Source organism: Muscardinus avellanarius (genome assembly GCF_963383645.1).
Source record: "Muscardinus avellanarius genome assembly, chromosome: 1".
Lineage (NCBI taxonomy): Eukaryota > Metazoa > Chordata > Mammalia > Rodentia > Gliridae > Muscardinus > Muscardinus avellanarius.
In genome coordinates, this window is record NC_137786.1 from 144,915,837 (window position 1) to 144,933,569 (window position 17,733).

Consider the following 17,733-nt stretch of genomic DNA (forward strand, 5'->3'; position numbering starts at 1 on the left):
TAGTATTTCAAGAAGATGGGCAAGTCAAATTCTGATAGTGCCATTAGGATGAGTCCCAGGAACTGATCTTGGATATAGTAACAGAAGTCCATGGAGACTTGATAAGAACTACTTGACCAGAATAAGAACAAAAGCTTAGAGTGGTTTAAAAGAGAATGGGAAGTGAGGCTGGGTGGTGCATGCTTGTAATCCCAGTACTTGGGAGGCTGAGACAGAAAGAACACAGGTTCAAGATCAGCCTCAGCAACCTAGTAAGAGCCTGTTTCAAAACAAAAAGTAATTCCAAAGTCTCTGATCTAATTCCCAGGTATTTGATCAATCTTGAGTTGACTCTTTAGCAGAATTAGAGGTGGGGATTTAATTCTATTTTTCTTCACACAGAAAACCAGTTTTCCCAACACCATTTGTTGAAAAGGCTATCTTTTTTCCAACATATATTTCGGCACATTTGTCAAAAATCAATTGGCTATAAGTGTGTGGATTTTTTTTTTCAGTATCTTCCATTCTGTTTCATTGGTTTGTGTGTCTATTTTTGTGCCAGTGCCATGCTGTTTTTTATTACTATAGCTCTATAGCTTTGAAATTACTAGAGGAGGGCAGAGGTCCAACACTCTAACATAAAGGCACAGATAGAAACTTCATCAATAAGACCCAGGAAATTAACACAAGAATTAATTAATGGGTATGGCATTAAACTAAAAAGTTTCTACTCACCAAAGGAAACTATCAGAAAGAGCCTACAGAATTGGAAAAGATCTTTGACAGTTATCGTCTGATAGAGAACTAATATCTAGAATATACAAAGAATTTAAAAGACTTAACACAAAAAAACAACTAAAAATGGACAAATGAGTTAAATAGATACTTCACAAAAGAGGAAATACAAATGGCCAATAAACACATAAAAATGTCCAACATCATTAGCAACCAGGAAAATTCAAATCAAAACTACAATGAAATTCCATCTAACCCCAATCAAAATGGCAATTATCAAGAAGTCAAACAACAATAAATGCTGGCGAGGAGATAGGGAAATTAGAACTCTTTTACACTGTTGGTGGGACTGCAAATTAGTACAGGTACTATGCAGATCAGTGTGGAGACTCCTCAGAAAACTGGCAATGGATCCACCATACAATCCAGCTATACCACTCCTGGGTATCTTTCCAAAGTGACTGAAATCAGAATACTATAGTTATATATGCATATCCATGATTATGGCAGCACAACTCATAATTATGGAACCAAGCTAGATGTCCATCAATAGATGAATGGATTACAAATTATAGGATATCCACACAATGGAATTTTACTCAGCAATAAAGAAGAACAAAATTATGTCATTTGCAGGATAATGGATGGCCCTGGAGAACATTATGTTAAGTAAGATTAGCCAGTCACAGAAAGTGAAGGGTCTCATGCTTCTTCTCATATGTGAAAGCTAGGCAGTAATCAGGATACCAGAGGGACTTCATATAATGGAGAAAAGCTCCAGTGGAGCCATGGAGGTGGTCTAGGGGGAAGAGAGTGGGGGGAGAATCAATGAAGGAGTCACTGCCATTGACATTATGTCTATATGTAAGAATAGCAATGTCAATCTCAATATTCTGAAGGGAGGGAGTTTTCTAGAGAAAACTCACCAAGTGCTGATGTATATCACTACCACTGTGAACTACATTATGATGCAAAACTATAATGTACTAATAAAAGTATTAAAAAAAAGTAAAAAACAGGCTTTGGGTGTAGCTCCGAGGTAGAATTCCCCCCCTGGGATCAATTCCCAGTAACAGCAAAAACCAACCAACCAAACAAACAAACCCAAACAACAAAAAACACATACAGTCTTGTATAGGGAGACTTCCGGCAGGTTTATTTGTAACTGCTAAAAACTGGAAAATTTTCACCTGTGAATTTATAGGAAAATGGATAAACAAACTATAGCATGATTCATACCGTAGATTACTATTCGGCAATAAAAAGAAATAAGCTTTGATATATGCTGCTACATGAATGAGCCTCAAGATAAAGATGCTAGTTGACAGGAGCCAGGCAAAAATGAACACATACTTGTCCCATTTACATAAAATTCTAGAAAATGTGAACTAATCTCTAGGAAAGCAGGGTGGGGAGGGAGAGCTGAAGGTGAGGCAGGGGATACACAATGGCATGAAAAAACCGTCTGGGGTGATGCATGTGACCATTGATTATGGTGATGCTTTCATGGATGGATGCACGGCAAAATTCATGGAGCTTACGCCTTAAACATGTGCAGCTGTGGCATGCTAATTGTATCTCGATAAAGTATTTAATAAAAAGATTAGGGAGAAAGTATAAATAAGGAACAGAGTCAATTCTTTTGAGTTATACTCTGAAGCGACTGAAATTTCAAGGTTTTAGTTTTTCTTTATTTAGGATGAAAAATATTACAGGAGATATATTTGTTAGGTGATGGGAATAAAGCAGTTGAGAGAGAAAATTGCTAATACTTAGAGAAAAGTGACAACTACAAAAATGCTACTCGAGTGGGGGCCTGAAGAGATGGGATCTAGCAATAGGAGCCTGGCCTCGGGCAGAAGCGTGGGTGGTTCCCCTCCAGAAGCTGGGGCTGGGGGGAGAGCTCAGGGCCCAGGTGTAGATAGTGAATGAATGTGGGTGACAGCTGGGAAAGTTTACTTTGGGCTGCTTCTCAAAAAAAAAAAAAAAAAAAAAAAACTCAAAGCTTACTCGTCAGCTGAGAATAAAAAAGTTTATGATGGGTGGAAATACTTGGCTTGGAGAGTAGGAAAGAAGAGAAGGCTGGCAGAGCAGCACTACAGCCCATTGGAGACCATGGCCATGCATTTAACAGTGCGACTGTTTCATATGGCTGGGCATTTCCCTTCATTCACATGCCGCTACTAAGGTGTTTGAAAAAGGGGCCCTGTTACTTCAGGCTGACACCCATCAGATTCATCAGAATGGCCCGTGCCCGCTGCCCCCTACCCGCCATCCCCTCATTCTGCCTTAGTTTTCTTCATAACACTTTCCCTACCTGACATATTTCTCATGTTTGTTGTTTGCTTGCTGCCCATCCTTACGCTATCTCTGGTGCTGTGAACATGGTATAGATGTTGAAGAGACAAGATCTATGAGGACCCCTTGTCTTCCCCTCCAAGAAAGATTCCACCTGTCATCTGACTGAACCCCTGAATTACTGATAGCCTGCTTCCTGTCAGCTACGCCTCTTGCCTGGATGCTGATAACCACATGTTCCAGCTGCTGACCACCCAGTTATCATACAGTCTCAACTGCCTGGGGAATTTCAGACAAGCTTGATCTGCTTCCGAAGCTATGTTGACACTCCAGAAGGCCTTAGGTTCATTATGACATTATAATGACAAAACCTATGCCTACTGGCTCCATAAAAAAATCTTACTATGCACCAACTAGGAAAGAGGAAGCACTCTGATTCCTGGAAACCGCCTCCCTTCCCAAGAAAAACTCTAATAACATGCACCCCTACTCCAATCATCCAGCCCTAGTAAAGATCCACACCCCAGCTCTGTCAGGGAGAAAGTGCTTTTAGAGCAGGAGATCCTGTTCTCCATTCTTTGGCTACTGAGTAAAATTTCCTGCCTGCTTCCAGGACTATTTTTGTGTGTGTGTGTGTGTGTGGTACTGGGGTTCCTGGAAGCCCTTCTACCTCTGGGCTACACTCCCAGACATGTACACACACACACACACACACACACACACACACACACACATATATATATATATATATTTTTTTTTTTTTTTTAATTTGGAAACAGGGTCTCTGGCTCCGAACCAGCGCGATCCTCCTGTCTCTGCCTCCCAAGCGCGGGGATTACAAGCGTGCGCCACCACGTCCTGCTCTATTTGGTTATTTGTAAACTGTATCATCACATAGGAAAAGAATCTGCAAATTCAGTCACTCACCTATTTTCGTCCTACATCTGTATGTGTCTCCTGCTTGCTTTCCTTTACCTTTCCCCACCTTGCCGTGTGTTCCGGGAGACTACCGCTCACACCTACAGGTAATCTGCTCTCTGGCTTTGGGGAGGTGGGGCCAATCGGGGTCACCAGCAGCAGAAGGACCATTTATTCTTCTGGTTCTTCCCTGTGTCACTGCAGTCTGCCTGTATATCTCAAAAGATCACAAAGTCTGGGGCCACTCCTCTCCCCAACCTGGTATTGGCAACCAACTCCTCTCAGCCACATTCTATCAGGGTAGGGGGTGATAACATTTCTATTCTCAGCCTTAGGGCAGATGATCCTTTCAGATTCCCTTACACCCTGCCCTCTTGCATGTAAATAACCCTTTTATTACCCCCCCCTTTAAAATTGTCTTAATTTCTGTGCACCATCTGTTTCTTGCTAGGGCTCTGATAGAATCTCTATCTGTGAATAATGATTTTAATAACTTTCTGAATTCCATTAGAGCCTCAACACTCAAATGTGGCCAGGGACCAGCAGCATCGCCACCCCCTGGGAGCCTGTTAAAAATGCACTCTCAGGCCCCACCCCACATGCATTAGATCCAAATCCAGTTGATTGTCTTCCACAGCTCCCTGTGCATATTAATGTCTAGGAAGCACTGCATTAGAGTATGCTGAGTTTTATTGAAGCTTTTTGGGATGCAAAAAACCCCCAAAGACTCACCTGGACTAGCTCAGGTGATGGGGTCTTATATCTTAAGCAGTGAAAGAGACCGTTACACAGAAATAAAAGAATAAGACCCATGATAAGGTTAAGTCTATTGAATCAAAACTTGAGACAGAGATCCCTAAAATGAAAAAGGTTTACTGCCATTACAGATGCTAGTCAAAAACAGACCAGTCCTGGGACAAGTTTCTGTAGCTATGAGCAGAAAGACTAGGTAGCAGCTTCAAAAATTTCTGCTGGACCAGAACTAAGAACATTTTTTTAAAAATAAAAATAAAGTAGCAAAGGAAGTTATGCACTGTTTGCGTTGAACCAACATTAGCTCCAGATTAGAGGGAAAGAATAAAGTGAAGAATTGAAAGTCCCCTAAAATATTCCTTGCTTCTGGATCATCTGGGGTTGTAAGCAGGATGATATAGTGCCTAGGGGGGCATGTGGGATTTAGGTTAGGTTTTTTTGTGTGTTTTTTGGTGGTACTGGGGTTCCTGGAAGCCCTTCTACCTCTGGGCTACACTCCCAGACCTATTTTTTTTTTAGTTTTATTTGGAAACAGGGTCTCTTAAGCCAGCACGGCTGACTTCGAACCTGCACGATCTCTGCCTCCCAAGCGTGGGGATTACAAGTGTACGCCACCACGCCCGGTTTAGGTTAGGTTTTAACATGCATTCAGGAATGTTTATAATAGTCTTTTGTTCTTTGCAACCTCCCCTATCTCACCTCTCATCTACCCTCAGAACCTTGTAATTAAATTTAGGACATCTCAGAATTTCTCTTATTGTTTCATGGAGACAAGAACTAGAGGGTCAGTTTGGATCACAGAAATGACAAAAACCACTCTCCACATATGGCTTTGGGTCCCATGAATCCCTAAAGCCCGTATTCTTTTATTTTTTTCCCAGTGTTCTTTTCACTTACATCTTTGACTAACTCCTAATTTGAGCTCTTTTTTTTACCCAGCATGTGCTCCTTGGCTTATCTCATAACCTTTTTCTAAGAATAAGGACATTACTTGTCCAATTTATCTCTTTGGGCTTTTTGTACCAGTGGCCCTGAAAGGGCAAATAAAGGGTTAGCTGCCCGTTGCTGATTCAGCGGGCATAAGGAATATGATCTAAAACATATCTGCCATGGTCTGTCTGATCATCAGGGGCTATGAAAGAAAATCACACTGTGATTACCTGTACTGTTAAAGTGGCCTTAAAAGATATGAAACACAGTTTTGAATCTTGGTTGAAGGCTCTTTCCCTTTTATCTACACCACTACCTCTTGGAAACAGCTGTGTCCTCTGACAGCCCCTGATAGTCTCGAGATAGCTTTTCATGTTCAGGGTATTTCAAATGTTGTGTAACAAAATTAATTACATTTAATTAAACTTATCCATTTTTTATAGCCCCAAACAAATCTAAAATGCCATGCAAGGCTTATGAGATGGCAGTTCTCCAAAGGCTTGTGAGGCTGAGTGTATCTATCAGAGGCTTGTGTAATTTTAGGGATCATTTTACATGAGCAAATCTTATGAATGGCCTCACAGCCTCAGTTAAGCAGCAAAAATCAAGTCTCTGTGGGTCCTAGACATGTAATGACCTATGTCCTCCTTGTCCTTCATCCCAGCAGCAGCCCCCTCAATCCAACAATCTTCTTCCTCTTTTCACCTGTGTTTTGCATGATACACCAAAATTATGAACTCACTTTTCTTTCCCATTATATGGTAGCAGGGAAGGGAACAGTTTGGGTTTCTTACAAGTATAGGACCTGACATATGGTCGTTGCTGGATTTATTAACATTTATTGAAAGAAATGGCTGCTTCTGCCCATTGGTTCTGTGCTTCTCTGACCCTGTGGGTTGGTCAGGTGTCACCATGATCAAACCCCAAGTGCCGGTGGATTTCATCCCAGATGAGTGAGAGATGACCGGGTGCCCATGGGCTGCTTCACCTGTCTTCTTACCTTGGGTCCAGACTTCAGAGATTCCTTCTCTCTGGTCCAGGCTGGTCTGCTTGAAGGAGGCAGGACTGAAGGAGACCTGAGAGAACCTCTGCTTATAACCAGCACAGTCACTTCTATCAAATTTCACAGCTAAAAGCAAGTCATAGGGCTGGTGGGGTGTTATAAATATGCTTCCCGAAGGGAGTGAGAGGACTAGAGTCAATATATGCTGACACAGAACATAACCTTACTATATGTTATTACTTGAGTTTCCTATCAGCACTGTATACATTTTTTAGCTAGTTTTCAAAATTATCAAACTAAAGTTCTCCAAAATGTATATATATATATGAGTTAGAATCCATTCAGTGCCAAGGACAAAATTCAGACTGGTTAGCAAAAAATATTAAAAAACCTAAAAATTTTTTTTTTTAAGTGACCCATGACATAACTAAGAAGTCCCAGGAATAGATTTAAGTTGAAGTCCTGGGGCTCTTCAGAACTCTATCTCTTAACTCTGGTTACCTCATAGTAACCTTCCTGATTTATCAGAGGTGACCCCATTTGGTTGGAGAAAATGGCAGCCAGGGCACACTTGTAATCCCAGAATTTGGGAGGCTGAGACAGGAAGATTGCAGTTCATGGACAGCCTCAGCAACTTAGTGAGGCCCTTTGAAATCCAGTGAGACCCTGTTTCAAAATAAAGAATACAAAAAATAAGGCTGGGTGTGTAGCTCGAAGGTAGAATGGCCCTGGGTTCCATCCCCAGTATGAAAAAAAAAAAAAAGAAAAAGAAAAAAGAAAATAAGATGACTACAAAGGCCCCAGATCCACATACTCCTGTTTTAGTAACTCTCTTTGGGTAAGGGATTTCTCGCCTGTATTATCACTCACAGGGAAGAGATCTAATTGTCCTTACCTGAGTATTATATCTACCTCTGAGCCAATCTCTATGTCTAGGAGTTGGGCTATGTCAGCCGACCAGATCTGGACCACATGCCCTCTGATATCAGAGGTGAAAGTGCCTATTACTCTCATGCCACTCAAAACTACAAAAGGTAGCCAGAAGAGTAGCTAATTTTGTCTAATATAAATATTTGTTATGTAAGTTTTCTACTACCATTATTCTGATATTTTAACTAGTTTCTTCAAATTTGCAAACTAAAATCCCCTATAATATATCAATTGGTTAGGATCTATTCAGTTCTATAGAGAAAACACAATTTAAACTGGTTTATGAACCAAAGGCCCTTAGTATATTTATTTAATGTTTACATATAGGGAGTAATTAAACTGCCTTAATTCCTTATTTGTATCAGGAAAAAACTCAATGATAAACCTTCAGTTTCCATATTCTTGTAACTTTATGATCTTTGACAATATTCAAGGCAAAAAGAATTGAATATTTGATATTCTAATGTCAAAAATTTCCCTCCCCACATTCCTTTCCCATCTGTTTATCCTTTTCTTCCCCATTATAATAATTTCATCTAGTTTTCATGTCCATCACTCTGTATCCTTCTTACCTGAGGTGACAGAGCAGTGTGTTACAAAGAACTTTTAAAGTTTGCCTTGGTTTATTACTGTCTACTAGTTAGTTCACTAATTATAGGGCAGGTACTATACTTGGCTCTGGGAATTTACAGGATGGGTAAAACATGGTGTTTTTGTTCTCAAGAAACTTATAACCAAGTGTCTGTAACATCACATGAGAAGCGCTATTATGAAAGGAAAAGCTGGAGAGAGATATGCTCAGATCTGGTGGTTATAAAGAGAATCCCCGAGAAGGCTGAGGGGGGGAATGTGATACAGAAGCACGGTGACCAGTTAGGAGATCCTACAGTAGTCAGGGCAAGTCCTGATTACTTGCCCTGATTCTGAAGGCAGAAGCTGTCAGAATAAACAATGGATAAGAGTGATTAAAGAGGAGGAGCCAATAGAAACCCAAAGCAGAGTGGGAGAAGGGAGGAGCTGAGGAGTCACCACACTTCTCATTTGGATGGTAGGAGGATTTGGTGTTGTTCTTGAGGATACAGAACAACAGGGAAGCAGAATCTTTTTGCAGACAAATAGACTTAGGTTGAGTAATAGGAAGTGTCTGAGATACCCAGGTGTACTGCTATCAATCCTCGTCCTTAGAGTCAAGATTGAATTTATACCTGTAACTGAGACTTATTTTTGTTTGTGCATATGATAGGGAAGTTGGGAAGGGACAGAACCATGAGAGGATAACAAGTTTATGTTAAAATTACCCAAACTAAGGTTGTGGTCACAGCAACATGAAGGAACCAAGGCACCTGGGAATATTTCCACTTCCTTCCTTCCTTTATGAAAAGGACACTATGACACTTTTGTTAGCTATAGATACCTGGCTGACAGGTTTGAATACATCATTCTGAATATATCAAGCCAGTTTTCTGGGTTCCAGGTTTTCTGATGACAAATCTGATAAGGACCTAATGGAGAACTGATGAAGGAAGTTCCCTTCCTCTCAGTCCCATAGTTCTTAGTCATGTGGCCCAGGGTCCTAGGGAACAGAGTATGTGCTATAGGATCATGATGTGAGTGAAGTGCTGCCACCCTTTTGACAACAATCATTCCAAGTTGGTAGAAAAAGGAATTGCTATCTTGAATATAAGTATGATAGTTAAGGTGTTTAAAATTTAAATTCATTACAGATTTGTAAGTTTAAAATTAAAATGCCATTGAATATAGGTTTTAATTTCTAAACAAGTAAATATCAATCTCCACAAGACACTGAAGCAAAACGTTTCTAAAGTTCTAACCTCTCCCCCTCATCCCCTTTCTTCTTTGGTGGAGACTAAACTCAGGGGTACTCTACCTCTAAGTAGCACTTTTTATTTTGAAACAGGGTCTCGCTAAATTGTTTGGGCTGCCTCGAACCTGCAATCTTCCTGTCTCAGCTCTCAAGTACTGGGATTATAGGTGTGTACCATCATGCCTGGCTTCTTATTATTAAAGTGGAAAGGTCTTGAGGGCAAAGAGACACCTACTGTGGGTTATGCCTAGCTGTGACCTGGCTATTTCTGGCTCTGACCTTACAAGGAGCCCTGAGATATAATTTCAAACATTAGCTATATATATAAGGCCCTCACTGTAGCCCAGAGAGCTCTTGGTTGATGACTTGTTGGATTCACAGATAGCTCATTTAGTGGTTTTGGAATTTTCCATTTGGTTCTTTGGTTGGGGGTTTTCCTTTTTGTTTAATTTAGTTTTAGTTTTTTTCTTTTTTAGCTAGATATCATTAGTTCTCCCAATGTCTAGTGAGAATAGAGATTAGGCCAAGGCCTCAGGGCAGCTCTTGCTATGAGGAGACCTTTAAGGACCATGAGGTCCTGGGGAACATTAGCCAGGGCACCTCTACCCAGGTCAAACTGGTCTTCTACCTTCTTACTGGCAGAGAGGTGGCCATGGAGACCCTTCCTACATTAGCAGACCTTCCCCTTGATTAGGTCTGAGCTAGATGTAATGAAGACCGTGCAGCACCCCAACATGGTCTAGCTGTTTCAGGCAACTGAAGCTATGGAGAATTTCTAGGTGATAATGGAGCTCCTGTGGCATATCCCAAGGGACATTAGTATGCAGGAGGCCCACAGAATGTTCAGGCAGATTATATGTGCCATGCACTACTGCTACAACCGGCACTGTGCGCAGGGACCTGAAGCCAGAGAACATCCTGCTGGATGCAGCAGGCAACATCAAGGTACATGACTTTGGGCTGGGGAGCAGGTTCTGGCCAGGGCAAAGCTGCACAAGGGCTGTGGCAACTTTGCCTACTACACCCCAGAACTGCACCAGCATGCAGAGTACGACAGCCCTGCGGTGGACGTCTGGACCCTGGGCATCATCCTCTATTTCGTGTTTGAGAAGCACCTCCCATGTGATGGAAAGACTATTCCCAGCTGGAAAAGAAAATCCTCAACCTGAGGCATGACATGCCGTCCCACATGTCAGCCGAAGCCCAGCTTCCTCAACCAGTTGTTGACTGTGGACCCCATTCAGAGGTCCAGAGTAGAGAAGATAGTGGTGCATCCATGGCTGAGCCAGGGGCAGGATGATTCTTCCAGGCATACCAGGGAGCCACTGCCCACCCTCCTGAACCCCACAATATTGAGAACAGTGTTTCAAATGGGGTCTGACCTACAGGGCACCTGGGTGTCTCTAGAACAAAGTTTTTTTTGTTTTGTTTTTGTTTTGCAATACTGGGGATTGAACCCAGGGGCATTCTACCTCCAAGTTATACCCTCAGCCCCATTTTATTCTTTATTTTGAAGCCGGGTCTCACTAAGTTGCAGAGTGCCTCACTAAGTAGCTGAGGCGGGCTGCAAACCTGTGATCTCAGCTTCCCAAGTACTAGGATTACAAGCATGCGCTATCACGCGCAGTTTACAAAACAAGTTTGATGAGAATATGGCAACTTACCTCATTCTGCAGTATCAGGTGACCTGGGAGTGAGGCTGCAGGGTTCAAGTTTAGGCTGCTCATTCGAAGCTCAGGCCTCGCCTGTGCCCCGAGACTCTCCCTGTAAAGAGAAGAGCCAGCGAGCCTGCCCTTGGCCCCGCCCCTTCCTGCCCTCTCATTACATGCTGCCTGAGGAGGATGCACAGTCAGGGCACAAGGGAGGCAGAGGAGCCAGTCGGCCTGCCATTCCCTGTGCAGCTTGAAGACGAGCTCCCTGCCCTGAATCATCTCCCAGCATGTCCCTGTGCCCCCACACCTTGCCTCTGCATGAGAAGCTGTGTAGGGGGGCAGAGAACAGCAAGTCCCGCCAGGACACCTCTCCAGAAGCTACCTCGCTCTCCAGTGGGCCACCTCATGGCAGAACCGCAGCCTGTCCACGTGCCAACAGGCACTGAGGACATGCCCTGCTGTGACAGCCCCAAAGACAGGCCCTGTGTTCCGTATCAAGGTGTCCCCAGAGAAGGGAGGCTGAGGCACCCTGGATTCTGCAGAAGGAAAGTGACACCAAGACAACCCAACAGCTGAGAGTCCAAACCAAGTAGGTGGGCAGGGGGCAGGCAAGCATTTCCTTTGACATATGCTTTTATTATGTCACTTCCAACTTATTTGTCATTATTGTACATATGTGTGGGGTACAAAATGCTGCTTATTTTATTTGCGGCACTTAAGATTGAACCCAGGGGCATTCTACCTCTAAGCTACACCCCTCAGGCTGATTTTCTTATTTGGAAACAGGGTCTTGCTAAGTTGCTGAGGCTGGCTTTAAACTGTGATCCTCCTGTCTCAGCCTCCCAAGTATTGGGATTATAAGTGCGTACCACCATGCTTGGATTGAGTGTGATATTTAATCTATAGACCATGTGATTATTAACTAGTGCTAATTAGCCAATCTCTCAGCTCCATGGGTTCAGAAGTCATGATGTGGACACTGACCAGACTTGGACTGAAACAGACACCAGAGGGAGAAGCTCAAATTGCCTCAGGCTTCCCCACGGAGATTCCAGACCCCAGTGCACCTGGGGGTGTGTAGAGATCAGGAGACACCTCTTCTTGTACCTGTGAAAAACCTCACAGACTGGTTTTCCTGAGACCCTACCCCTGCCCTGACATGGTACTGAATAAATTCTGTTTCTCATAATAAAATTGATGTTCCTGAAAAATAAAAAGCTGTTTTATGCCAAGGCCTAGATTTCTTCGCCATATTCTTTCCCATTGAAAATCTAGCAAATGTTTGTAACAAAAAAGAAGCCCTCTCTTGTTTTGCTTTTTCTTCATTACTGGGAGCTGGATCTGGGTAGAAAATCTACGGCATCTGCTGAACAGAGTGCTTGCTGAAGACCTCTAGGCCTGGATGTGCAAAGTCCTCAGATTCAGGACTTTAATATTTGATAAACTATTGCTAACAAATCTGCAAGTCTCAGTGAAATTATATTACCTTTGAGCAGGATAACTTTAACACTATGAAAAAGTCACTGTATCAGGAATTGGCCACAGATTTTAATCGCAGGAACCTTCCCTTGAGGGTGCTCTTACATAATTGGACACAATAAAAACATTAATACTTCAGTTTATAGGAAATATGTTTATTATTGATCATTTCAATTTAAAAATACTCATTCTTTCAAGGCTGGTCCACTGTACTCTGACTCTTTGGACAGAAATGCACCTCAAATTTGTTACCAATTTTAACAGTAACAGTGAAACTCTGTATTGTAAGCCCTGAAGAAACTTCCAACAACAAAACAAGGGCTCCAGAACCTGCCAGTAAAATAAAGGAAGCATTTCCAGTGAGAAGGGGTAGGAACCCATAGATGAAACCTAACAGCACATGCTGCAGAATGGGATCCGGACACTGTATAACCCACCCTACTGTGAGTATGTTCTGTGAGAGCACAAAGCATGGCCTGTAAAGGGGGCTCAGAGATGGTGAGGGCTTTGTCTGGAGAATGTGTCCTTTTGCAATAAGACACATGGTTCCTAAATGCCCCAAAGTCAGCTGTTTTTCACCTTCTTGCCAACATGATCTCTGAAGGTATCAGGGAGAAGACTGGCATGAGAAGTATTTAGCTTTGACTTTTGAGCAGATGCAACACCAGCTCTTCATCCTCTGCTAAAGTCAGGCCTGTATCCAGAGGCTCTAAGGTTTCCCACTTGGCCTTCTTTCTATGATGATTTGTTGATCCCATATCATCTTCTTCGCTGTTGTTCCTTTTTCTCATTCCCTGCTTCTTCTTGGTATTACTGGTGGAAACAAATCCAATGATTTACTTTATAAATTAACTTTGTATGAAATCAAACATTTGAAACAGGATAAAGTTACCAGTAACAGATTAGTTTGTAAAGTGATATTATCAGAGAAGGAAAGAAATTACAACCTCAAGATATCTGTGTCATACATAAGTACCTTCCCATTAATGGACAGAGAGAGATGGCCTGTCATACATCAGGCAAATGTGGAGCAATGGGTACACACTATGCCCTCTAGTCCTTACAAAAAACTATAGGAGATTCTGGATATATTACCAACAATTTGAAAATAATGAAAGCATCCCTAGGTATGTCTGGCTCTAGTCTGTGTTTGTCTTGCCATAACAAACCATTTCTATTTAAAGTTAGATAACCTTTCAGAAAAGAGTGTGTGGGATAACTGATCAGCATACCAGACACTAATTCTAATATTCATTGCGTCAAGGAGATATGGCTAAAATAGAGCCCAAAGTATTAAAATTATAGATTACTTAAGACCCAAAATAAATTTCCTCCATTTAAAAATCTATCTAATCAACTCTATCTAGATGCACACATAAGCTTAAGAAAGCAAATATTATAGTATTCAACATTTACCCAAGACATAGATCATAAAAAATATAGCTAATTTCTAAGAATGAAAGAAATCACTTAATACATTTAAAAAAAAAGAAATCTTTAAAACATTTTGAGATATCATGATCCAACTTCAGGGACCAGAGCAAAATGGCAGCCAAGAAAGATCTTCTGGTGATTTCTCCCCCAAAGACACACCAAGCTGAACAGCTATTTATACACCAAGTTATCAGCATAAGAGCTAAGAATCAGTTGTTATCATTTGAAAATAGTTTTTATAAACAAAAGATGTTTTCTGTAAGCCCCATGGTAACCACAAAGCAAAAATCTTTAATAGGCAAACCCAAAATAAGGAATCAAAACATAATACTAAGATAATCTACTTAACAACCAAGAAAAAATAGGAAAAAGAAACTATAAAAAATAAGTTATAAAATGGTCATAGTACTATTGATAATTACCTCAGATGAAAATGGATTGAATTCTCAAATTAAAAGATACAGAGCAACTGAGTGGATAAAAGACCAAAATCCAACTGTATGTTGCTTACAAGAAACTCCCTTCACTTCTAAGGGCACACTTGGACTGAAAGTGAAGGGGTAGAGTAAGAATTTCTCCAAATATAAGCAAAAAAACAAACAAAAAAAAAAAGCAGGATGAGCCATACTAATATAAACTTAAAATCAAGAGCAGTAAAAAGAGACAAGAAAGGCCATTATATAATGATAAAAGGGTCCATTTAGCAAGAAGAAATATATATTTATATATCCTGAATATACAAATATACAAATCAAGCATTAACAGACCTAAAGGGAGAGATAAACTCCATTACAAATAACCAAGGGCTTCAACACCCAGTTTCAGCAATAGATGTACCGTCCAGATAGAAAATCAATGATATATCAGAGTTAATTGTACCCTTGAGCAAATGGACCTAACAAACATCTACAGAATATTCAATCCAAAAGCTGCTGAATGCACATTTTTCTCACCAGCACATGCAACATCCTCTAGGATAGATCACATAAACCACAAAAGAAGCCTCAGCAAAATTTAAAAATTAAGATATCAAGTGTCTTTTCTTACTTCTGAACAATCAATGGATCAGGGGGAAAAAAGAAAAAAATCAAAATCTCTTGAAACAAATGAAAGCAGAGATACAACATACCACAACTACAGCATATGGCAAAAGCAACACTAAGAGAGAGAGGAGTTTATAACAATTAATACCATATGAAAGAGTAGAAAGATCTCAGATAAACAATCTATCACAGTGGTATATTTTTTAAAAATAAAGTTGACTTGTTTCAGTCAACATTTAGATGATAGTAACAGAATTAACTATGAAAAGAGCATTGGTTTGGCATCAACAGGTCAGACCTCTGCCAGTCAACTACTATTTCTGAGCCTCAGTTGTCTTTCTAAAAGTGGAGATTATATAATTTACTTAGAATTATAAGAATTAAATGAGGAAAAAAAACAGGAGTGCGCAATATATGTTAGTTTATTTTCTGACTATAAACTACTTTCAAACCAATTTTCACACTGACTGTACATAATGATCAGCAAAAAATCTAAGAAATATTGTATTCCCAAACTATGTATTCAAAAAGAGAACAAAGAGCTAAAGTTCTAATGGGCTGTATTACTCTTTAAAAAGATAGCCTGGATATCAAAGAGATTGAACTTCATCAGCATATCCATTTATGACCAGCTTGAACAAACCTAGAAAATTCTTTTGTTTACCACCCAGAAGTGCCCCATGCTCTGACTCAGTCATTCTTTTCACAGCTGGAGAAAAGAACCATATCATGAGGTTACTTAAAGGCACAAATTACTACATTTCAAGGGTAGATGGAGAGATGAACACGAATGAGTTTCCTATGATGAGAATTCAGTTTGCAAAGAATTAAAAGTAAAAAGGAGCCTTTAAAAAAGTACTGAGTCTAAATCTGCTTATGGATATGCCCAATTCCACTGGGCTGCAGTGCCACGATTTATTTGGCACAAGTAACACTGAATGCACATTGAATGCATTTCAGAGCAGCTCATCAGAAACAACCTAATTAGTGGGCCCTCCTAATGCATCCTTTGTTAATGTGCTCATGCACATTATATTTCCTAGAGGAAATAGGTGGTTCAGATAATGAATGAAGATGACAAATTAATAAGCCCAACTATTTCCACAATTAGCAGCTTTGCTGTTTTGTAAAGCAGCTGAAATTCTGGAAAACTATTTTGCACTGATTTTTAGCAAATATGTTACAATCCATGTAACAAATATTTTATCCAACAGTAGTACAGGTATTATATAGGTAATTCACACACACACAAAAAATGGATTATGTGATGAACCAAGAAAGTAGCAAGCCAAAAGCTACAATGAGGTCTCTTCAGAAAAAGTCTCTGAAATGGTGTGGTACTAGAAGCTTTCAATTTATTCATATGCTGTTGAGTTAGGCAGAGGGGTCGGACCCTCATCTAGTTGGTATTTATCAGGAGCTCGCTAGATGCAATTAAGGTGTAGGACTTCATGTTCATTTAACAAACTAATGTAGGTAATAATTCTAGTTTCCTGGTTCTTAAATTATTTTCTGCAAGTTCTGGGAGGACTCTTGCACCTTGTAATCAAGAATTCTACACAGGCACTCTATTGCAGCACATCACTGGTACAGTTCACCAAATAAATAGCAGAACATTCTGAAGATCACGAGTCTACATAATGATCAGGAAAGAATGAATGAAGGACAATGCAATTCGGCTGGAAACAGGGGTAACAACTGTGAGTTCCCTTCATCAGTGAAAGTGTACCCCATTCACTTGAAGGAGGTGAGGTAGCCCACAGTCTGATGACTAGGTCATGGCCTACAAGATGAGGCAGCTTGACCTCCACATAGTACTTCTGTGGGAGGTAAAGTGCTTAAGTCGTTCCATTCTTTACGATGTATGAGACAAGTGTCAGGCAGGACCATATTACTGCTCAAATACATCAAATGATAAAGCATGTTCTAAAAATTAAAAGCAAGGCTTGGCTCAGAGCACTAAAAGCCCTCCTGTAAAACAAAACTACCAAAGGGAAAGAATTCGGAGCCACTAATCTTTCAAGAATCCAAATCATTAAGAGACTTCATTAGTAATGTCTATGTCATTTAAGAAATGATCATATAACAAAGTACAAAGAAAAACATCACCATGTAATGCACAGTCTCAACTGATGACAGGGAAATTTAATAATTTTGAAATTTTAGTGAAAACAGTTATATAAAAGCTTGTCATCATATTCAAAGCAAACATCTGAGCCAATTACTCATTGCTTATAATTAAAGGAACAATGAAGAAAAAGATAACACTGGGATGTGAAATCAATTTTAAAATCTTAATATATTAATATATTTTAAATATAAAATAACTTTATTTTCTAAATTCTGACTCCTTTTCAACTCAGACACTATTTTAAAATAAAGAATAAAAAATAGGATTGTGGGTGTAGCTTGGATGTAGAATGCCCCTGGGTTACATCCCTAGTAACACAGGAAGGAAGGAAGGAAGGAAGGAAGGAAGGAAGGAAGGAAGGAAGGAAGGAAGGGAGGGAGGAAGGAAAATTAGGATATTCTAGAGATATCTATATTTATTTTTAGAAAGTTGGGACCCCCCAACTTCCAATCATTAAGAATTAATTAATTGAATAAGTTACAGAATTAGAAACAACAGACTATGAAAGTACTAAACACAAAGTTGCAGGGATTTCTTTATGGATACTGAAAAGAGTTATAAAGCCAAGATTATATATATATATATATATATATATATATATATATATAGAGAGAGAGAGAGAG

The 17,733-nt window shown here is 40.2% G+C and overlaps 1 protein-coding gene across 1 annotated transcript in view; it reads right to left on the minus strand.

The window, feature by feature from the left end:
* Window positions 1-13,137: 13,137 nt before the first annotated feature.
* DDX10 (DEAD-box helicase 10) overlaps window positions 13,138-17,733 on the minus strand; it is a gene marked incomplete at its 3' end in the record, with an annotated part of 271,866 nt that continues 267,270 nt past the window's right edge. The window contains exon 18 of the mRNA XM_080716047.1: window positions 13,138-13,315. Coding sequence (XP_080572173.1) covers window positions 13,138-13,315 — 178 coding nt within the window. The remainder of the gene's footprint in view (window positions 13,316-17,733) is intronic.